General features: G+C 50.3%; 1 protein-coding gene across 4 annotated transcripts in view; it reads left to right on the top strand.

The window, feature by feature from the left end:
- The window catches only part of nlrx1 (NLR family member X1), a 63,457-nt gene extending 39,965 nt beyond the window's left edge, over nucleotides 1-23,492 (top strand). For 3 of the 4 annotated variants that reach the window (XM_070893169.1, XM_070893168.1, XM_070893167.1), the window contains exons 5-8: nucleotides 4,845-6,855; nucleotides 10,962-11,048; nucleotides 14,351-14,602; nucleotides 23,070-23,492. In XM_070893169.1, the coding sequence (XP_070749270.1) occupies nucleotides 4,845-6,855; nucleotides 10,962-11,048; nucleotides 14,351-14,602; nucleotides 23,070-23,382 (2,663 nt within the window). In that variant the 3' untranslated portion in view covers nucleotides 23,383-23,492. The remainder of the gene's footprint in view (nucleotides 1-4,844; nucleotides 6,856-10,961; nucleotides 11,049-14,350; nucleotides 14,603-23,069) is intronic. The other variant, XM_070893170.1, reaches the window with a different exon arrangement.
- The last annotated feature ends 549 nt before the right edge of the window (nucleotides 23,493-24,041 follow it).

Raw genomic sequence — 24,041 nt, 5'->3', positions numbered from 1 at the left:
GGTACATCAGTCTTTGAAAGTTGGCATGCAGGTACAGCAGGCGGTGAAGAAGGCAAATGGCATGTTGGCCTTCATAGCTAGAGGATTTGAGTAGAGGAGCAGGGAGGTCTTACTGCAGTTGGTGAGGCCACACCTTGTATATTGTGTGCAGTTTTGGTCTCCTAACCTGAGGAAGGACATTCTTGCTATTGAGGGAGTGCAGCGAAGGTTCACCAGACTGACTCCCGGGATGGCAGGACTGACATATGAAGAAAGACTGGATTGACTCGGCTTATATTCACTGGAATTTAGAAGGATGAGAGGGGATCTCATAGAAACATATAAAATTCTAATGGGATTGGACAGGTTAGATGCAGGAAGAATGTTCCCGATGTTGGGGAAGTCCAGAATCAGGGGTCACAGTCTAAGGATAAGGGGTAAGCCATTTAGGACCGAGATGAGGAGAAATTTCTTCACTCAGAGAATTGTGAACCTGTGGAATTCTCTACCACAGAAAGTTGTTGATGCCAATTTATTGGATATATTCAAAAGGGAGTTAGATGTGGCCCTTATGGCTAAAGGGATCAAGGGGTATGGAGAGAAAGCAGGAATGGGGTACTGAAGTTGCATGATCAGCCATGATCATATTGAATGGTGGTGCAGGCTCGAAGGGCCGAATGGCCTACTCCTGCACCTATTTTCTATGTTTCTATGACTTCTCCTCCAGCCCCACAACCACCACCTCTCCCCCCCTCCCCCCCCCCCCCCCCAAGAGATGTCTGCGCTCCTCTAATTCTGCCCTCCTGAGCATCCCTGATTCTAATCGCTCAACCATTGGCGGCCGTGCCTTCTGTTGTCTGGGCCCCAAGCTCTGGAACTCCCTCCCTAAACCTCTCCGCCTCTCTACCTCTCTTTCCTCTTTCAAGACGCTCCTTAAAACCTACCTCTTTGACCAAGCCTGCGCTAATTTCTACTTATGCGTCTCGGTGTCAAATCTTTTATCTCCTCATACTCCAGTGAAGCGCCATGGGATGTTTCACTACGTTAAAGGTGCTATATAAATACAAGTTGTTGTTGTATTATATTATTTCTATACATATAGGTGTGTGTTTTTTTTTGTATATAATATATATATCGGTGTACATAGCATCACTGAGCATATGCTACGAGCATTTGAGAACAGTGGCGGTAAGTTAGAGGCTGGAGGGTTGCTGGAGATACACACGAGACTGAGAATGAGCTGAGGCAAACTCTCGCAAAAGGCACTTGAACTAGGACGACAACTTTCATTGTTTGGTCTGCTTTTGTCACCAGGAGCTTGATTTAACGACAAGTTCGGTGTCCTCTGAGACCAAATTAGTTGTGATCTAAGCTCACGTAACAGGGTGGGCTGAGCAAAGGCTGTCATCATCACGTGCATTTATCTAGTGCCTTTAACATAGTAAAACGCCCTAGGATAGATTGGCGAATGATACTTAGGGGGTTGACTGTGGATGGGCAATGGCAGACATTTAGAGACCGCATGGATGAAGTACAACAATTGTACATTCCTGTCTGGCGTAAAAATAAAAAGGGGAAGGTGGCTCAACCGTGGCTATCTAGGGAAATCAGGGATAGTATTAAAGCCAAGGAAGTGGCATACAAATTGGCCAGAAATAGCAGCGAACCTGGGGACTGGGAGAAATTTAGAACTCAGCAGAGGAGGACAAAGGGTTTGATTAGGACAGGGAAAATGGAGTACGAGAAGAAGCTTGCAGGGAACATTAAGGCGGATTGCAAAAGTTTCTATAGGTATGTAAAGAGAAAAAGGTTGGTGAAGACAAACATAGGTCCCCTGCAGTCAGAATCAGGGGAAGTCATAACGGGGAACAAAGAAATGGCGGATCAATTGAACAAGTACTTTGGTTCGGTATTCACTAAGGAGGATACAAACAACCTTCCGGATATAAAAGGGGTCAGAGGGTCTAGTAAGGAAGAGGAACTGAGGGAAATCTTTATTAGTCGGGAAATTGTGTTGGGGAAATTGATGGGATTGAAGGCAGATAAATCCCCAGGGCCTGATGGCCTGCATCCTAGAGTACTTAAGGAGGTGGCCTTGGAAATAGCGGATGCATTGACAGTCATTTTCCAACATTCCATTGACTCTGGATCAGTTCCTATGGAGTGGAGGGTAGCCAATGTAACCCCACTTTTTAAAAAAGGAGGGAGAGAGAAAACAGGGAATTATAGACCGGTCAGCCTGACCTCAGTAGTGGGTAAAATGATGGAATCAATTATTAAGGATGTCATAGCAGTGCATCTGGAAAATGGTGACATGATAGGTCGAAGTCAGCATGGATTTGTGAAAGGGAAATCATGCTTGACAAATCTTCTGGAATTTTTTGAGGATGTTTCCAGTAAAGTGGACAAAGGAGAACCAGTTGATGTGGTATATTTGGACTTTCAGAAGGCTTTCGACAAGGTCCCACACAAGAGATTAATGTGCAAAGTTAAAGCACATGGGATTGGGGGTAGTGTGCTGACGTGGATTGAGAACTGGTTGTCAGACAGGAAGCAAAGAGTAGGAGTAAACGGGTACTTTTCAGAATGGCAGGCAGTGACTAGTGGAGTGCCGCAAGGTTCTGTGCTGGGGCCCCAGCTGTTTACATTGTACATTAATGATTTAGACGAGGGGATTAAATGCAGTATCTCCAAATTTGCGGATGATACTAAGTTGGGTGGCAGTGTGAGCTGCGAGGAGGATGCTATTAGGCTGCAGAGTGACTTGGATAGGTTAGGTGAGTGGGCAAATGCATGGCAGATGAAGTATAATGTGGATAAATGTGAGGTTATCCACTTTGGTGGTAAAAACAGAGAGACAGACTATTATCTGAATGGTGACAGATTAGGAAAAGGGAAGGTGCAACGAGACCTGGGTGTCATGGTACATCAGTCATTGAAGGTTGGCATGCAGGTACAGCAGGCGGTTAAGAAAGCAAATGGCATGTTGGCCTTCATAGCGAGGGGATTTGAATACAGGGGCAGGGAGGTGTTGCTACAGTTGTACAGGGCCTTGGTGAGGCCACACCTGGAGTATTGTGTACAGTTTTGGTCTCCTAACTTGAGGAAGGACATTCTTGCTATTGAGGGAGTGCAGCGAAGGTTCACCAGACTGATTCCCGGGATGGCGGGACTGACCTATCAAGAAAGATTGGATCAATTGGGCTTGTATTCACTGGAGTTCAGAAGAATGAGAGGGGACCTCATAGAAACGTTTAAAATTCTGACGGGTTTAGACAGGTTAGATGCAGAAAGAATGTTCCCAATGTTGGGGAAGTCCAGAACCAGGGGTCACAGTCTGAGGATAAGGGGTAAGCCATTTAGGACCGAGATGAGGAGAAACTTCTTCACCCAGAGAGTGGTGAACCTGTGGAATTCTCTACCACAGAAAGTAGTTGAGGCCAATTCACTAAATATATTCAAAAGGGAGTTAGATGAAGTCCTTACTACTCGGGGGATCAAGGGTTATGGCGAGAAAGCAGGAAGGGGGTACTGAAGTTTCATGTTCAGCCATGAACTCATTGAATGGCGGTGCAGGCTAGAAGGGCTGAATGGCCTGCTCCTGCACCTATTTTCTATGTTTCTATGTTTCTATAAGGCGCTTCACAGGAGGGTTGGCAGACAGAATTCGACACTGAGCCACACAAGGAGACATTAAGACCGGTGACCAAAAGCTTGGTCCAAGAGGTAGGTTTTAAGGAGCGTCTTAAAGGAGGAGAGAGAGACGGGGAGGTATAGGGAGGGAGTTCCAGAGCTTAGGGCCCAGGCAACAGAAGGCACGGCCGCCGATGGTTGGGTGAAGGAAGGTGGGTGAGTTGGACAAGAGGCCAGAATTGGAGGAACGCAGAGATATCAGAGGGCTGTAGGGCTGGAGGAGGTTACAGAGATAGGGAGGGGCGAGGCTATTGTTAAACTGCAGTTGACTGTATTATGTGCAGTTTTGGAAATCCATTATAGGAAGGTAGCGTAGGTATAGGAGGGTGTTATCGGGGCAGGAGTTACAGTTATAACAGACTTGAGAAGTTGGTGGTATCCTGATCAATATTTATCACTCAATCAACATCACTAAAACAGATTATCTCTAATTTTCACATTGCTGTTTGTGGGAGCTTGCTGTGCGCAAATTGGCTGCCGCGTTTCCCACATTAGAACAGTGACCAAGTACTTCATTGGCTGTAAAGTGCTTTGAGAAGTTCTGCGGTTGTGAGAGCTGCGATATAACGGCAAGTTCTTTCTCTTTACTCCATCCTTCTGCTAATGTGTTGTGTCCTAGGCTTGTGTTTGCCAACCGAGAAGTTAGTGTAACCGAACCAGAACCAGAAGCAGAAATGCGAGAGTACACCTATCAGAAAAGGATGAACAGGCTGGGTCTCTCTTCTCTTGAAAAAAGAAGGCTGAGGGATGACCTGATCGAGGTCTTTAAAATTCTGAAAGGTTTTGATCGAGTGGATACAGAGAGAATGTTTCCACTTGTGGGGAAGAGCATAACTAAAGACCATCAATATAAGATAGTCACCAAGAAATCCAATAGGGAATTCAAGAGAAACTTCTTTACCCAGAGAGCGGTGAGAATGTGGAACTCGCTGCCACAGGGAGTGGTTGAGGCAAATAGTATCGATGCATTTAAGAGGAAGCTGGATAAACAAATGAGGGAGAAAGGAATAGAGGGTTATGCTGATAGATTTAGATGAGGAAAGACGGGAGGGGGCTCGAGTGGAGCATAAACGCCGGCATGGACTGGTTGGGCCGAATGGCCTGTTTCTGTGCCATACGTCCTGTGTAATCCTATATGTAATCCTATGAACCAGTTTCCTTCTGTGTTCTAGCAGATCCCATTGAACAGCACAGGAAGAGACTGAGAGCTTGGTTCAGTCATATGCCCAATGAGGAGAAGCAGTTTGGGTCATTCTCGATGGAAAACTGGCATGTGGATCCGGTGATTGCCGAGAGCTCTCCCGAGGAGAACCGGGAACTCACTGCCGGATTGGGAGTCTACAGTCACATCGAACCTAAAAAATCCCAGATCATAACGATCGATAACGTCTTCACAAGTGTGAGTGATGGGTCCCCCATGAGGAACGTGGTTCTGTACGGGATGGTGGGAATGGGGAAAGGCACAGTGGTTCAGGAGCTGGTCTTAGACTGGTGTGATGGGCGGCTCAATCAGTTCGATATAATCCTGCCCTTCTCCTGTGAAGATTTGTCCTCGCAGAATCAACCTACATCTCTGAATAAATTAATCAGTCGGAAGTATAGCCACCTCAAGCCCATTGTGCCTCAGATTGGGTTGGGCAAACAAGGGAACGCGCTCTTTGTTTTCGCCGGCCTCGAGCAGGTTAAGCTCGACTTCCGCCTCTCGAAGACCGAGCTGTGCAGTGACCCAAGCGAGCCCCTGCCCCCCAACAGTCTGTTGGTCAACCTGCTCCGGAAATACTTGCTCCCAGACGCCAACATCCTGGTCACCACCCGACCTTCGGCCTTGGATTCGATCCCGACCAAGTATGTCGACAGATACGTCCGCATCTGTGGCTTCACCGATGTGGAGCAGCAGTACCTGTACTTCAGGAACCGGCTGGACGGGTCCGGAGATGATCAAACCAACGAGGATTTGATGAAGATGCTCTACAGGAACCTGCAGAGACAAAGCCAGCTCACTGCCGACTGCTTCTTGCCGTCTTACTGCTGGCTGATCTGTGCAACGTTGCACTTCCTCCATTTCACCACTGCCAACATGCCCATTCACACACTGACCGGCCTCTACACCAGCTTCCTCAGGTTAAATTTTGGAGGCCAAATCCTGGACGGCAGCAGTCAGCAAAACATCTCAATTGTGCGGTTCATTGCCAAAACTGTCGGCAAGCTGGCCTACGAGGGGATAGTGAAGAAGACGGCATTCTTCAGTGAGGAGGACCTGCAGAGCTGCTTCGGTTTGGACACGAAAACGGAGGAGGAGCTGAACCAGCTAACTGCGTTCCAGATCGATACCTTGGGGTTTTTTATGTCTCCCACTGCTCAACATAGCTCCGACCCACTTCTCCGGTTCACCATCCCCGCAATGCAAGAGTACCTGGCTGCCCTGTACGTTGTCTTGGGGGAGAAGAAAAGTGTCTTGGAACAAGTTGGGACTGCGGTGTCCGATACCATCGGAAAGGCGAGCGAAGACGTGACTGCCATTCTGACCATTGTGTCACGGTTGCTGCCCTTCAGAATTCTGGCCTTTGTGAAGCTCATCAATATCTTCCCCCGGATCTTCAGAAAGATCAGCGGCAAGAGCAAGAAGGGCATCGCCAACACCATGGTCTTCGAGATGTTCAAACAAGACGATGAGTTTAACAATGACGTGTTGGAGCAAATAAATGCGAGCATTCTTGGTGACGAGATGGAGGGAGGCAGTGCAGCGATGGGCCTACGATTGGACACACAGTGCTTTGAGCTCTTCCCAACGTTCATGGCCGGATTACTGGCCCAGAAGAACCGCCTCCTTCTCAAGCAGCTCGGCTGCACGATAAAGAACATAACCGTGCGTGACATAGCAAACAATCTGAAGAAGCACCTCAGCAGCATCGTAAAGAAGCAACTCCCTCCGTCCGAGCTCATGGACCTCCTCTTCTTCCTGTACGAGCTGCAGAATGATGCCTTTGCTGGGGAGATCAGCAAGTCCTTCAAAAGCTTGAATTTGTCCCAAGTTAAGATGACCTCTTTGAAGTGCATCGTGATTGCTTCAGTGATGAACACGTCCAGCCACCCAATTGAGGAGATGAACTTCAGTTTGTGCAACTTGACTGCAGATTGGCTGAAAATCCTCCAACCAGTCCTTCTCAGATGCAAAGATTTAAAGTAAGTTTTCCATTTTTTGTTTTTACCTTCCTGGGACTCTCTTACTGCCCCCGCCCCACACCCCCATCCTCTTTTGTTCCTGGGACTCTCTTCTTGGGCCTGTGTCAATGGGGACAGAGAAACATCCTCAGCAGCCTTATCCAATGCAGTTCTTCCGTAACTCATGAGGAGATACACGCCCGCTATCTGGAGACCGTCCCCTCTGTCTCTCTCACTGTCCTGTCTTCACTGGAGTGCAGTTGAGACGTTGGCCTGGCGGAGGGGAGGGTCAAGCCAGTTATCCACCACTTTGTAGAGCTGAGAGTTTCCAAATTTACCAAAGTGAGAGGTGGTGGCTGCTGGGGAATTTCTTGCTAAACCTTTAAATAGATTCGTACAACTGGAGACAGTAATGTGTTTGATAATTCACTTTGTTATCGATAAAATATCAATCTGAAACACCCAAACTAAGCATGCAGAATAAAAAGAAAGTAAGACTTGCATTTATATAGCGCCTTTCACAACCACCGAACGTCTCAAAGCGCTTTAGAGCCAATGAAGTACTTTTGGAGTGTAGTGCCTGTTGTAATGTGGGAAACGTGGCAGCCAATTTGCGCACAGCAAGCTCCCACAAACAGCAATGTGATAATGACCAGATAATCTGTTTTTTGTTATGTTGATTGAGGGATAAATATTGGTCAGGACACTGGGGATAACTCCCCTGCTCTTCGAAATAGAGCCATGGGATCTTTTATGGCCACCTGCGCGAGCAGACAGGGCCTCGGTTTAACGTCTCATCCAAAAGACAGCACTTCCGATAGTGCAGCACTGCCTCAGCCTGGATCCAGACTTGAACCCACAACCTTCTGACTCAGAGGCAAATGTGCTGCCCACTGAGCCACAGCTGACCCTACTAGGAATAGCGAATATTAGCCCTGCATTGTTAACTTACTGTGTAGATTTTATAAGAAACCGTGACGATGACTTCTCCAAGGCTGTTCACACCCCAGGGTGTCGAATGTCGCTTTCTTTCCTCCATTCTAACTAAAGAAAACTTGTACACTTTCGGTTTAATGTTCACTGCCTGCCGACTGTGACCCTATCCCATGATTCACAATCACCCATTCCTTTTAAATAGGTCACCTATTGGAGCTAGGAGGTTTCCACAAGACTATTACTCCCTGGAAGCTGGATCATTGAATAAATTTAAGACAGAGATAGACAGTTTCTTAACTGATAGGGGAATAAGGGGTTATGGGGAGCGGGCAGGGAAGTGGACCCGAGTCCATGATCAGATCAGCCATGATCGTATTAAATGGTGGAGCAGGCTCGAGGGGCCGTATGGCCTTTTCCTGCTCCTATTTCTTATGTTCTTATTGCCCACCCCTATCCTCTCCTAAACCATGGCCCTGTTGTAAACCATCGTCTGATGTCTGCACTCATGGAATTCCCTGCTGGGATAAAAGCCTGTGTTTCAAAAGCTTTTCTCATCAGCGGTATTGAGCCGGGCTTTCGAGAATATGACCAAGAAAAGACCAGCTTTTTCGAGAACATGATTTAAACAAATCTTTTCCCTCTTCTAGTTTTGTCTCTATTCTAAACAAAAGCAATGCAAAAACATGTCGCTGTTCTTACAGTGATTATGATTTGCACTAAATATTAATCGGGTAGGTGCCTGTGATTTCCCCGGCTCCTGATCTCAGCCAGCTTGCTGTAGATGGGAACAGGTATCAAACAGAAAGAAAGGACTTGCACTTACATGACCACCGGCAATCCCAAAGCGCTTTACAGCGAATGAAGTACTTTTTGAAGTGTGGCCACTATTGTAATGTAGGAAACGCAGCAGCCAATTTGCGCACAGCAAGCTCCCACAAACAGTTTTCTTGGTTGAATGATCAATATTGGCCCAGGACACCGGTGAGAACTCACCTGCTCTATTTCAAAATAGTGCCGTGGGATCTTTTAAGTCCGCCTGAGAGAGCAGTCGGAGCCTCAGTTATACATTTCATCTGAAAGGCGGCACCTCCGACAGTGCAGCGCTCCCTCAGTACCGCCCCTCCGACAGTGTAGCACTCCCTCAGTACTGCCCCTCCGACAGTGCAGCGCTCCCTCAGTACTGCCCCTCCGACAGTGCAGCGCTCCCTCAGTACCGCCCCTCCGACAGTGCAGCGCTCCCTCAGTACTGCCCCACCGACAGTGCAGCGCTCCCTCAGTACTGCCCCTCCAACAGTGTAGCACTGCCTCAGTACCGCCCCTCCGACAGTGCAGCGCTCCCTCAGTACTGCCCCTCCGACAGTGCAGCGCTCCCTCAGTACTGCCCCTCCAACAGTGCGGCGCTCCCTCAGCACTGCCCCTCCAACAGTGCGGCACTCCCTCCGTACTGCCCCTCCGATAGTCCGGCGCTCCCTCAGTACTGCCTCTCCGATAGTCCGGCGCTCCCTCAGCACTGCCCCTCCAACAGTGCGGCACTCCCTCCGTACTGCCCCTCCGATAGTGCAGCGCTCCCTCAGTACTGCACTGGGAGGGTCAGTGGGACTGGAACCCACAACCGTCTGATTCGGGAATGAGGGGGCTACCAGCTGAGCCACTCGAAGATGCTTCAGTGACGGACCAAGTCTTATAATGTAAAAGGAGAAGGAACTAAAATGAAGTAATTAAACAATCACTCGTCAGTGCTCCTCTTGTGGTAGGGTATCTAACGGACAAGCATCCAGTGGGAGAGCAGCCACGTGCAATGTCAATATCCGCCAGGATGTTTCCAGGCTGGGCATGCGACGCCTTTTTCCCCTCTCAGTCCACGATAGCAAAGATGCATTCTAAGGAGAAGCCAGATGAGCCAATGAGGGAGAAAGGAACTGAAGGATACACTGATGGGGTGAGGTGAAGAGGGGTGGGAGAAACGGTTGGGCCAAATTGGCAGTTTCTGTGCCAAAGATTGGATAGGCTGGGGTTGTTTTCTTTGGAACAGAGGAGGCTGAGGGGAGACCTGACTGAGGTGTATAAAATTATGAGTGGCCTGGATATAGTGGCTAGGAAGGACCTGTTTCCCTTAGCAGAGGGGTCAACAACCAGGGGACATATATTTAAAGTAATTGGTAGAAGGTTTAGAAGGGATTTGATAGGAAACATTTTTACCCAGGGGCTGGAACTCACTGCCTGAAAGGGAGGTAGAGGCAGAAACCCTCACCACATTTAAAAAGTACTTGGATGTGCACTTGAAGTGCCGTAATCTACAGGGCTACAGACCAAGAGCTGGAAAGTGGGATTAGGCTGGGTAGCTCTTGGTCGGCCGGCACGGACACGATGGGCCGAATGGCCTCCTTCCGTGCTGTAATTTTCTGTGATTCTGTGACTGGATGTAGCGAGCATTTCTTCTGCATTCATTCCCCAAGGTACAGCTGCATATTGGCCCAAAGCTGCTGGCAGGCCCCCAGGGCTGGGTACTCTATCAGTTGGCCTGTGACTGCCTCCTCGACCAAGTAATTCACCAAGTCTGACTCTCCACGTTCCCAAAGGCCACGGGTGAAATGTAGAGGGTGGGGTACCCTGTACCTCAGCATGAGTCAATACCTTCCGGGAAACATAAGAACATCTGTGGAATTCGCTGCCTCAGAGAGCTGTGGAAACTGGGACATTGAATAAATGTAAGACAGAGATGGACAGTTTCTTAACCGATAAGGGGATAAGGGGTTATGGGGAGCGGGCGGGGAAGTGGACCTGAGTCCCTGAACGGATCAGCCATGATCGTATTAAATGGCGGAGCAGGCTCGAGGGACCGTATGGCCTACTCCTGCTCCTATTTCTTATGTTCTTATGTAACATAAGAAATATAGACTCAGCCTCCACAGCTCTCTGGGGCAGAGAATTCCAAAGATTCACAACCTTCCGTCCTCATCTCGGTCTTAAATGGCCGAGCCCTTATCCTGAGACTGTGACCCCTGGTTCCCCTCGAGCGAGGAGGAGGATATTGGAAAGGAAAAAGTCAAACAGATGGACTGTGCCGCATCGCACTGTCTGGGTCATTTTCACCCATTGGGTCACTAATGTCACAGCTAGTGGCTTTTTTCTGCGGTTTGAGATTCCACCATTGAAGTGGAACAAAAATTTTCTGTTCTTTGTTTTTGCAGTTTACAGTTTAACAGTTTTGGACTTGGAGCCTGGCAGGAGATTAGTAACCTGTTACTGGATCCCAATTGTGCAGTCAAGAACTTGTGGTAAGTTGTGATATGAGTTAATTTAAAAAACGGCTCTTGCCAAAACTGAAGCGTTTCCAATGTTTTGAGCACACAAAGCAGCCCGCTCAATCGGCCTCCCACCACCCCCACCCCTCCCCGACACACACCCCCATCCCCCACCCCCGACACACACCCCCATCCCCCACCCCCGACACACACCCCCATCCCCCACCCCCGACACACACCCCCATCCCCCACCCCCGACACACACCCCCATCCCCCACCCCCGACACACACCCCCATCCCCCACCCCCGACACACACCCCCATCCCCCACCCCCGACACACACCCCCATCCCCCACCCCCGACACACACCCCCATCCCCCACCCCCGACACACACCCCCATCCCCCACCCCCGACACACACCTCATCCCCCACCCCCGACACACACCCCCATCCCCCACCCCCGACACACACCCCCATCCCCCACCCCCGACACACACCTCATCCCCCACCCCCGACACACACCTCATCCCCCACCCCCGACACACACCTCATCCCCCACCCCCGACACACACCTCATCCCCCACCCCCGACACACACCCCCATCCCCCACCCCCGACACACACCCCCATCCCCCACCCCCGACACACACCCCCATCCCCCACCCCCGACACACACCCCCATCCCCCACCCCCGACACACACCCCCATCCCCCACCCCCGACACACACCCCCATCCCCCACCCCCGACACACACCCCCATCCCCCACCCCGACACACACCTCATCCCCCACCCCCGACACACACCCCCATCCCCCACCCCCGACACACACCCCCATCCCCCACCCCCGACACACACCCCCATCCCCCACCCCCGACACACACCCCCATCCCCCACCCCCGACACACACCTCATCCCCCACCCCCGACACACACCCCGTCCCCCACCCCCGACACACACCTCGTCCCCCACCCCCGACACACACCCCCATCCCCCACCCCCGACACACACCCCCATCCTCCACCCCCGACACACACCCCCATCCCCCACCCCCGACACACACCCCCATCCCCCACCCCCGACACACACCCCCATCCCCCACCCCCGACACACACCCCCATCCCCCACCCCCGACACACACCTCATCCCCCACCCCCGACACACACCCCCATCCCCCACCCCCGACACACACCTCATCCCCCACCCCCGACACACACCTCATCCCCCACCCCCGACACACGCCCCCATCCCCCACCCCCGACACACACCTCATCCCCCACCCCCGACACACACCCCCATCCCCCACCCCCGACACACACCTCATCCCCCACCCCCGACACACACCCCTCCCCAATCCCCAACACCCACCTCTCCCCCACTGTCAACATCCAACCCTCCCTCATCCCCAACACCCACCCCTCCCCCTCCCCCCACCGTCAACACCCACACCTCACCCACCCCTCCCCCCACCGTCAACACCCACACCTCACCCACCCCTCCCCCCACCGTCAACACTCACCCCTCCCCCATCCCCAATACACACCGCTCCCCCATCCCCAACACCCACCCCTCCCCCACCGTCAACATCCAATCCTCCCCCACCCCCGACACACACGCCTCCATCCCCCACCCCCGACACACACCCCATCCCCCACTCCCGACACACACCCCATCCCCCACCCCCGACACACGCCCCATCCCCCACCGTCAACACACACCCCATCCCCCACCGTTAACACACACCCCATCCCCCACCCCCGACACACGCCCCATCCCCCACCCCCGACACACGCCCCATCCCCCACCGTCAACATCTACCCCTCCCCATCCCCAACACTCACCCCTCCCCCACCGTCAACATTCATCCCTCCCCCACCCCTCACCCCTCCCCCCACCGTCAACATTCAACCCAGCCCCCATCCCCACCTTCACCCCATCCCCCAACACTCACCCCATCCCCCACCTTCAACATTCACTCCCTCCACCACCGGCGCACCGTGGCTGCAGTGTGTACCATCTACAAGATGCACTGCAGCAACTCGCCAAGGCTTCTTCGGCAGCACCTCCCAAACCCGCGACCTCTACCACCTAGAAGGACAAGGGCAGCAGACGCATGGGAACACCACCACCTCCACGTTCCCCTCCCAGTCACACACCATCCTGACTTGGAAATATATCGGCCGTTCCTTCATCGTCGCTGGGTCAGAATCCTGGAACTCCCTCCCTAACAGCACTGTGGGAGCACCTTCACCACACGGACCGCAGTGGTTCAAGAAGGCGGCTCACCACCACCTTCTCAAGGGGCAATTAGGGATGGGCAATAAATGCTGGCCTTGCCAGCGACACCCACGTCCCAGAGAATGTGCTTCCAGAGAATGTACCCGCGAGCGCAAGGTCGGCATCAGGCTTGATGCGATATCCTCTATAGTCAAATAGTGGGCCGACCTTCATTGTGTGGGGTCGCACATGCAGGTGGGTCAAGTGCAGGAAGAGAGTGGTGTGATGTATTTGCTTCATGGTTTCTTTGCTTAAGAATTCATAGCAACACATTGCTATTAAGAACTAGTTGGTTTATTACCAAAAGGTTTAACAATCACACTGCACATTACCAGTTCATCCACCAGGCTCACAACCACCTGCCCCATCATGGATCCCCTGAACCCAACTGGCCGGGGTTTTATTGAGTCTTATGAACATCACGTGATTGGCTAAGCCACTCCCAACTCAACAGTTCTACAACTATTTTAATCAAAACATAAAGCTGAGTGCCCCCTGATTAAAGGAATACTAGAACCCACAAATTAACAAATAAAATGTTGTGAACCCTTAAACGGTCAAATTAAATAAAAACAAAATGCAAGAAATCTCAGCGGGCCAGGCAGCACCTGTGGAGAGAAAAACACAGTCAAATAAAACTTTGTTCCCGGGGGTGATGATACACTCCAGTCCCTCCGGCGCTCAACTCTCGCGGAAGGCCGTGAGTGTACCGGTGGACACCGCGTGCTCCATCTCCAGGGACACCCTGGCTCGGATGTAACCGCGGAAGAGAGGCAGGCAGTCGGGCTGAACGACCCCCTCGACCGCCCGCTGCCTGGACCGGTTAATGGCCACCTTGACCGTGCCCAGGAGCAGTCCTACGAGGAGGCCTTCCGACTTGCCCGCTCCCCACCAACAGCTCTACAAACCTGAGAGCAGACATTACAAGCGGGAAGTCCAGCTTGTCCCCGTTGAGAACGTCCTTCTCACCGTCCAGTCACAATCCTCGCATCCCGCACTCCTCCCGGAGTTTAGTGCAGTGTGATAAAGTCGCGGTTTATTTTTGATGCTTTGTTTTCAGGCTCTGTGACAACGCTTTGTCGGAGGCTGCGCTTCACCATATCGGACCCGCCATCGCCCACAACAGATCCATTTCCCAGTTGTCGCTGCTCAACACGTCCCTCGGAGACGATGGTGTAAGGATGCTCACTCCATACATCAGGGACAACACTCACTTGAAAGACCTCAACCTGGCCAGTAATCTCATCACTGAGGACGCTGCGATGGTCCTTGTAGAGATGGTCAAGAAGCATCCAACGTTGGAGAAAGTCCAGTGAGTAGCCCCAATGTTCTCAGATAGGCTGCACCATCCACCTTCATAGAATGATGCATAAGAACATAAGAAATAGGAGCAGGAGTTGGCCATACGGCCCCCCTAGCCTGCTCCGCCATTCAATAAGATCATACAATCATAGAAGTTTACAGCACGGAAGGAAGCCATTTCGGCCCATCGTGTCCCGCCGGCTGACCAAGAGCTATTAAGACAAATCCCACTTTACAGCTCTCAGTCAGTAGCCCTGTAGGTTACGGGACTTCAAGTGCACATCCAAGTGTCTTTTAAATGTGGTGAGGGTTTCTGCCTCTACCACCCTTTCAGGTAGCAAGTTCCAGACCCCTCCACCCTCTGGGTGAAGAAATTTCCCCTCATATCTCCTCTAAACCTCCCCTCAATTACTTTAAATCTATGCTCCCTGGTTGTTGACCCCTCTGCCAAGGGAAACAGGTCCTTCCTACCCACTCTATCCAGACCCCTCATAATTTTATACACCTCAATCAGGTCTCCTATCAGCCTCCTGTGTTCAGCCTTGAACTCATTGAATGGCGGTGCAGGCTCGAAGGGCCGAATGGCCTACTCCTGCACCTATTTTCTATGTTTCTATGTTTCCAAAGAAAACAGACCCAGCATCTCTAATCTTTCCTCATAGCCAAAATTCTCCAGTCCAGGCAACATTCTTGTAAATCTCCTCTGCACCTTTTCCAGTGCAATCACATCTTTCCTGTAATGTGGTGACCAGAACTGCACGCAGTACTCCAGCTGCGGCCTGACCAGTGTTTTATACAGTTCAAGTATAAACCCCCTGCTCTTGTATTCCAAGCCTCGACATAAAGGCAAGCATTCCGTATGCCTTCTTAACCACCTTATCTACTGACCTGCTACCTTCAGGGATCTGTGGACCTGCACTCCAAGGTCCTTTTGTTCCTCTACACTTTTCATTTAATGTGTATTCCCTTGGCTTGTTAGTCCTCCCCAAGTGCATTACCTCACACTTATCCAGATTAAATTCCATTTGCCACTGTTCTGCCCACCTGACCAGTTGAGTGATATCTTCCTGCAGTCTGCAGCTTTCTTCTTCATTATCAACCACACAGCCGATTTTAGTGTCATCTGCAAACTTCTTAATCATACCCCAACATTTAAGTCCAAGTCATTGATATATACCACAAAAAGCAAGGGATCCAGTACTGAGCCCTGCAGATCCCCATTGGATACAGCCTTCCAGTCACAGAAACACCCATCAACCATTACCCTTTGCTTCCTGCCTCTGAGCCAATTTTGGATCCAACTTGCCACTTTGCCCTGGATCCCATGGGCATTTACTTTCATGACCAGTCTGTCATGTGGGACCTTATCAAAAGCTTTGCTAAAATCCATATACACTACATCATACGCACTGCCCTCATCGACCCTCCTGGTTACCTCCTTGAAAAAAGCAATCAAGTTAGTCAGACACGACCTTCCATTGACAAATCCATGCTGACTGTCCTTGATTAATCTATGTCTTTCCAAATGAAGATTTATCCTGTCCCTCAGGATTTCTTCCAGTAATTTTCCCACCATCGAGGTTAGGTTGACTGGCCTGTAATTACTCGGTCTATCCCTTTCTCCCTTTTTAAACAAAGGTACCACATTAGTAGTCCTCCAGTCCTCTGGCACTGCACCTGTAGCCAGGGAGGACTGGAAAATGATGATGACAGCCTCTGCTATTTCCTCTTTTGCTTCTCTTAACAGCCCGGGATACATTTCATCTGGGCCTGGGGTCTTATCCACTTTCAAAGCTGCTAAGCCCCTTAATACTTCCTCTCTCACCATATTTATCTTGTCTAATATTCCACACTCATCCTCCCTCATTGCAGAGTCTGCATCGCCCCTCTCTTTTGTGAAAACGGATGCAAAGTATTCATTAAGAATCCTACCCATGTCTTCCACCTCCACACACAGATTTCCTTTATGGTCTCTAATAGGCCCCACTCTTTCTCTAGTTATCCTCTTGCTCTTAATGTATTTATAAAACATCTTTGGGTTTCCCCTGATTTTACTTGCCAACATTCTTTCATAAGAACATAAGAACATAAGAATTAGGAACAGGAGTAGGCCATCTAGCCCCTCGAGCCTGCTCCGCCATTCAATAAGATCATGGCTGATCTGGCCGTGGACTCAGCTCCACTTACCCGCCCGCTCCCCGTAACCCTTAATTCCCTTATTGGTTAAAAATCTATCTATCTGTGATTTGAATACATTCAATGAGCTAGCCTCAACTGCTTCCTTGGGCAGAGAATTCCACAGATTCACAACCCTCTGGGAGAAGAAATTCCTTCTCAACTCGGTTTTAAATTGGCTCCCCCGTATTTTGAGCCTGTGCACCCTAGTTCTAGTCTCCCCAACCAGTGGAAACAACCTCTCTGCCTCTATCTTGTCTATTCCTTTCATTATTTTAAATGTTTCTATAAGATTCCCCCCTCTTCCTTCTGAACTCCAACGAGTAAAGACCCAGTCTACTCAATCTATCATCATAAGGTAACCCCCTTATCTCCGGAATCAACCGAGTGAATCGTCTCTGTACCCCCTCCAAAGCTAGTATATCCTTCCTTAAGTAAGGTGACCAAAACTGCACGCAGTACTCCAGGTGTGGCCTCACCAATACCCTGTACAGTTGCAGCAGGACCTCCCTGCTTTTGTACTCCATCCCTCTCGCAATGAAGGCCAACATTCCATTCGTCTTCCTGATTACCTGCCGCACCTGCAAACTAACTTTTTGGGATTCATGCACAAGGACCCCCAGGTCCCTCTGCACCTCAGCATGTTGTAATTTCTCCCCATTCAAATAATATTCCCTTTTACTGTTTTTTTTTCCAAGGTGGATGACCTCACATTTTCCGGCATTGTATTCCATCTGCCAAACCTTAGCCCATTCGCTTAACCTATCTAAATCTCTTTGCAGCCTCTCTCTTTGCTTTCCTGATATCTTTTTAATTGCACCCCTGCACTTCTTGTACTCCTCTAGAGTTTTTGCAGTGTTGAGTTCTCGTATCTGTCATAAGCTTCCCATTTTTCCTTATCTTACCCTGTATGTCCCTTGACATCCAGAGGGCTCTGGATTTGTTAGCCCCACCCTTTGTCTTTAAGAGAACATACTTGCTCTGTACCCTCAGGATCTCCTCCTTGAATGCCTCGCACTGCTTGGACACTGACTTACCATCAAGGAGCCGTTTCCAGTTCACTGTGTCCAAATCTCATCTCAGCTCAGCAAAATTGGCTTTACCCCAATTTCGGAATTTTATTCCTGTTCTCCCTTTGTCCTTTTCCGTAACTACCCTAAATATTACTGAATTATGATCACTAGCATCATCTATAGGCAGTCCCTCGAAATCGAGGAAGATTTGCTTCCACTCTAAAAGTGAGTTTTCAGGTGACTGAACAGTCCAATACGGGAATTACAGTCTCTGTCACAGGTGGGACAGACAGTGGTTGGAGAAAAGGGTGGGTGGGGAGTCTGGTTTGTCGCACGCTCCTTCCACTGCCTGCGCTTGGTCTAGCACCAAAATGCTCTCCCACTGACACCCCTTCCATCTGCCCCTCTTCATTCCCCAAAACCAAGTCCAGAACCGCCCCCTCCCTTGTTGGGCTTGTTACATACTGGCTAAAGAAGTTCTCCCGAATGCATTTTAGGAATTGCACACCCTCTGTACCATTCACACCACCTTTTTCCCAGTTAATATTAAAGTAGTTGAGATCCCCCACTATTCTAGCTCTATAGTTTTTGCACTTTGCAGCAATTTGCCCACATATTTGTATTACATATAGGCTCATTCTGCTGAATCGACAGGACAAATGGAGGCCATTCGGCCCATCGTGTGTGTGATGGCTCCTTGGTAGTCCCATCCAATTTGTCTCTTTCCCCATGGTCCTGTAATTGGTTCCCCTTCAAGGATTTGTCCAATTCCCTTTTGAAAGTTACAATTGAATCTGCTTCAGTACACCCTGTCGGGCAGTGAATTCCAGATCACATCAACTCACTGCGTAAAACCATTTTTCCTCATCTCCCCCTTCTGGTTCTTTTGCCAATCACCTTAAATCTGTGTCCCTCTGGTCACCGACCCTCCTGCCCCTGGGAACAGTTTATCCTTATTTACTCTTATCAAAACCGTTCATGATTTTGAACACCTCTGTCGAATCTCCCCTTAAACCTCCACTCTAAGGAGAACAACCCCAGCTTCTCCAGTCTCCCCACGTCCCTCATCCCTGGAACCATTGTGGTAAATCCCCTCTGCACCCTCTCCCAGGCCGTGACATCCGTCCTAGAGTGCGGGGCCCAGAATTGGACACAATTCTCCAACTGAGGCCGAACCCGTGTTTTACAAAAGTTCAGCATAACTTCATCGCGTTTGTACTCTATGCCTCCATTAATAAAGCCAAGCATCCCATTTGGTTTTCAACAGCCTTCTCAACTTATCCTGCCATCTTCAAAGATTAGTGTGCATAGACCTCCGGGTCTCTCTGTTCCTGCACCTCCGACCGTGCCCTTAACTTTATCACCAGCAATAGTATCATTGTAAACTCACCATTATGGCTTACTGATGGCGTGTCTTGCCTGTCTTTCTCGGTGCCAGCCATGGCTCAGTGGGCAGCACTCTCACCTCGGAGTCACAAGGTTGTGTGTTCAAACCCCACTGCAGGCCCTGAGCGCATATTCCAGGCTGACACTCCCAGTGCAGTACTGAGGGAGCACCGCACTGTCTGAGGGACAGTACTGAGGGAGCGCCACACAGTCGGAGGGGCAGTACTGAGGGAGCGTCACACGGTCGGGGGGGGGGCAGTACTGAGGGAGCATCACACGGTCGGAGGGGCAGTACTGAGGGAGTGCTGCACTGTCGGAGGGGCAGTACTGAGGGAGCGCCGCACTGTCGGAGGGGCAGTACTGAGGGAGCCCTGCGCTGTCGGAGGGGCAGTACTGAGGGAGCGCCGCACTGTCGGAGGGGCAGTACTGAGGGAGCCCTGCGCTGTCGGAGGGGCAGTACTGAGGGTGCGCCGCACGGTCGGAGGGGCAGTGCTGAGGGAACGTCGCACGGTCGGAGGGGCAGTACTGAGGGAGCGTCGGAGGGGCAGTACTGAGGGAGCATCGCAAGGTTTGAGGGGCAGTACTGAGGGAGCGCTGCACTGTCGGAGAGGAAGTACTGAGGGAGTGCCGCACTGTCGGAGGTTCCGTCTTTTGGATGAGACGTTAAACCGAGGCCCCGTCTCCTCTCTCAGGTCGTCGTAAAAGATCCCAGGGCTTTATTTTGAAGAAGAGTAGGGGAGTTATCCCCGGTGTCCTGGGGCCAATATTCATCCCTCAACCAATATCACTAAAACAGATGATTTGATGATTATCACATTGTTGTGTGTGGCAGCTTGCTGTGTGTAAATTGGCTTTCATGTTTCCTACATTACAACAGTGACCACACTCCAAAAATATTTATTTGGCTGTAAAGTGCGTTGGGTTGTCCGCTGGCCATGAAAGGCGCTATATAAATGCAAGACTTTCTTTAATGTGTTTTGGAATAAGCGAGTTCACCCTGGAGAACTGGCTTTCTCATTTAATAGCCGACAGTATATCTGGAATCGGTCCAGAATTACAAATCTTGTTTTGTTATTTTTAAAGCAGGTTTCGCAAAAAATTGACACGACATGTCTTTACAATCCTAAAAGTTACAAGATAATCCTTTAAATTGCCAGGTGTGCTGACAAAACGTACTCTTGTTCCAAATCAGGCCATTAATGTTCCTCACTCCTGAATTAAAAGTTCTTTGTCTTTTGGTTTACTGCTTTGGCATCAGTGTGTCTTGTTTGGTCGTGTGTACCATACCTAGATACAGAACAATGTCCTAACTCGCACCAATTCCCGCTCATCCATCACCCCTGTGTTCGCTGATCTATATTGGCTCCCGGTTAAGCAACGTCACAATTTCAAAATCCTTATGTTCAAATCTCTCCATGGCCCCTCCCTATCTCTGTAACCTCCTCCAGTCCGACAATGCCCGAGATCTCTGCGCTCCTCCAATTCTGGCCTCTTACGCGTCTCCGATTTCCATCGCTCCACCATCGGTGGCCGTGCCTTCAGCTGCCTGGGCCCCAAGCTCTGGAACTCCCTCCCTAAACCTCTCCGCCTCTCTTTCCTTCTTTAAGAGGCTCCTTAAAACCTACCTCTTCAACCCAGCTTTTGGTCACCTGCCCAAATATCTCCTTATGTGGCTCGGTGTCACATTTTGTACTGATTAAACTCCTGTGAGGTGCCTTGGAAAAATTTACTATGTTAAAGGCGCTATTGTTATTCTCGCAGATCTTCATAGAATCACAGGGGTCAAGTTTCAGCTGCCGCTAGAACGGCGCACATCGGTGAGGCCCGCCTAATTTATAGAACAAAAATTGCGCCGAATACTTACCTCGCGATTCTCCGATAGCTGTAGGCCCAATTCCACCTCGGCGCTACGCAGCAGGAGCTGCTGGGGGCGGAGCTACAGGCCTGCGCCGAAAACAGTGCCGGAGGCTGCACGCATGCGCAGTGGAAACTGCGCGCATGCGCAGTAACTGCCAGCGTCCTATCCCCGGCCGAGTGTCCTGCACATCTCACCTCGGCCCCGGGGCCCGCCCGCCCGGCCTCTCGCTGGGGCAGGCCCCGCCCGAAGAACTCCTGGCATCGGCTGCGTGCGTTCTTCTTCATTGTCTCCCCCCCATCTTCTCTTACCCCCCCTGCTCCCCCACCTCTTCTCCCTGGTGCTGTAGTAGGTGAGTAGAAATAATTTTTTATTTATTGAGTGATTTTTAATTTTTTTTAAATTTTTTAAATTTTTTAATTTATTTGGATTGATTTATTGGTTTATTTATTGATTTATTTACCATTTATTATTGATGATGGCTCTTTATTTGTAAAAGTGACGTGTTTAATGTTTGTAAACCCTCTCCCCACCCCCATCTTTTGTTCCCTACGCCTGATTTCCAAGTGTAGGCAAGGTTTTTCTGAGCATACAAAAATCTACACTTACTCCATTCTAAGTTAGTTTGGAGTAAGTTTTCGCTGCCTAAACTTTCAAAACAGGTGTAAGTGGCCGGACACGCCCCCTTTTCAAAAAAAAAATCTGTTCTAAAATAAAACTGTTCTAACTCACTAGAACTGGAGCAAACTGAAGGCCGAGAATTGCAATTTCTAAGATACTCCATTCTAAACTAGTTGCTCCAAAAAAAATAGGAGCAACTCAGGCCGAAACTTGACCCCACAGAATGGTTACAGCACCATTCGGCCCGTCGAGCCCGTGCCGGCTCTCTGCAAGAGCACCTCAGCCAGTCCCACTCCCCCACCCTTTCCCCGTAGCCCTGCAATTTTTTTCCTTCAGGTACTTATCCAATTCCCTTTTGAAAGCCGCGATTGAGTCTGCCTCCATCACCCTCTCAGGCAGCGCATTCCAGATCCTAACCACTCGCTGCGGAAAAACGTTTTTCCTCATGTCGCCTCTGGTTCTTCTGCCAATCGCCTTAAATCTGTGTCCCTCTGGTCCTCGACCCAATGGGAACAGTTTCTCAGAAAATGTTGGAAATAACAACGGGTCAGGCAGCATCTGTGGAGAGAGAAACAGAGTTAATGTTTCAGGTCGATAACCCTTTGTCAGAACCAGATCCCAACCAATCGGTGCGTAAAAACATTCTTTTAGTATGTCACCTTTGGTTCTTTTGCCAATCACCTGTCATCGACCTGAAACATTAACTCTGTTTTTCCCATTGCCTGACCCGCTGAGATTTCCAGCATTCCCTGTTTTTATTTCAGATTCCAGCATCCGCGGTATTTTGCTTTTGTATCATGGGAACAGTTTCTCTCCATCTACTCTGTCCAGGCCCCTCATGATTTTGAACACCAGTATCAAATCCTTAAGTGTAAAAGAACATAAGAAATAGGAGCAGGAGTCGGCCATTCGCCCCTCGAGCCCTGCGCCGCCATTCAATACGATCATGGCTGATCTGATGTTGGCCCCAGCTCCAATTTCCCGCTCCCCATGACCCTTGACACCCCATGACCCTTGACTCCCCTGTAGTTCAAAAATCTGTATCTCCACCGTAAATATATTCAATGTGGAAGCAGGGTCATTGAATAAATTTAAGACAGAGATAGACAGTTTCTTAACCGATAAGGGTTTACGGGGAGCGGGCAGGGAAGTGGACCTAAGTCCATGATCGGATCAGCCATGATCGTATTAAATGGCGGAGCAGGGCTCGAGGGGCCGAATGGCCGACTCTTGCTCCTCTTTCTTATATTCTTATATTCAATGACACAGGGGGAGAGAATTCCACAGATTTTCAACCCTCAGAAAAGAAATTCCTCCTCATCTCAGTTCTAAATGGGCGGCCCCTCACTCTGAAACTGTGCCCCCCCCCTAGTATAGCGATTGTTGCCCTGACTAATGTCTGTGCGTTGTGGCTGTTTTTTTTCCAGCCTGTATTTGAACGAGATCAGCGAGGACGGAAGGGAGAAGCTGCAGGGGCTCAGTCGGGAGCAGGACGGGGTGATGGTGCTGGTCTCCATCACCGACGGGTCCAACCTGTCAGCCTACTGGACGCTGATCCTGAAGAACACGGCACGGAACGCGGCGAACAGGGAAAGTGTGGCCGACTACCTGGCCCTCTTCCAGAGCGAGCTGATCTTCAGCCGCCGGCAGACCTGGAACCTCTGGAAAAAGCTCAAACTGCTGCAGGTGCAAAACCAGGTTGGGAGGTTGCTGAAACAGATCCAACTGGAAAAGCAATAGGCTGGGGGTTGGACCAGCACCTTGGCCCGCGGGATTTCTAAGGAGGTTGGGTTGCGCTGGTTGCTTTTTTTCGGGTGGTGTGCAGGCCGCTGCACTCTGTAGTGCGCGCGTTACCTGGCTATATAGCGGGGTGGTGGGTGGGGGGAGCACAATTCTTGTCTTCTGAGGTTTAGGATCTGAATTCTGTTGGGTCTTTGGGCACTCTCGTCACAGGCTGCGCACAATATTGCTCCCAACCCTCCCCGAGTGCAAGGAGGGGGCTTGGGAGGGGGAGATGGGAGACACAGGACCGTCACTGGTCATCGTGGTATATTCTCTGCGACATCACAACTCATAAAGTGGCTCCATTCCTTGTTCATTGTATTTCCAGCAATGGCTGCACTACCTCAGTTGTCCACGAGGGAGAGCAGCAGTCCACCAGATGGAGCTCGATATTACAGTCCTGGACCCCCGCCAATCGATAGCCTAACCCGCAGTGTAACAAAGCACCCCCCTCTCCTCCCCCCAATGACGGATTGAACCACCGCCAGATATTGTGCGCAGATCTCGCTGCGTTTGAAATCTGCGGAATAAATTTAGTCCCAGGTTTCGGCCTAGCTTTACTCACCACGCGCTCCTTGCGCTGACCTCTGCCCTCTGGGAGTTCGGTCTCAGGGGCC

Source organism: Pristiophorus japonicus, chromosome 11 (genome assembly GCF_044704955.1).
Source record: "Pristiophorus japonicus isolate sPriJap1 chromosome 11, sPriJap1.hap1, whole genome shotgun sequence".
NCBI classification, from domain to species: domain Eukaryota; kingdom Metazoa; phylum Chordata; class Chondrichthyes; family Pristiophoridae; genus Pristiophorus; species Pristiophorus japonicus.
Note: the sequence above shows the minus strand (reverse complement) of the source record. Positions and strands in the feature narration are given on the sequence as shown.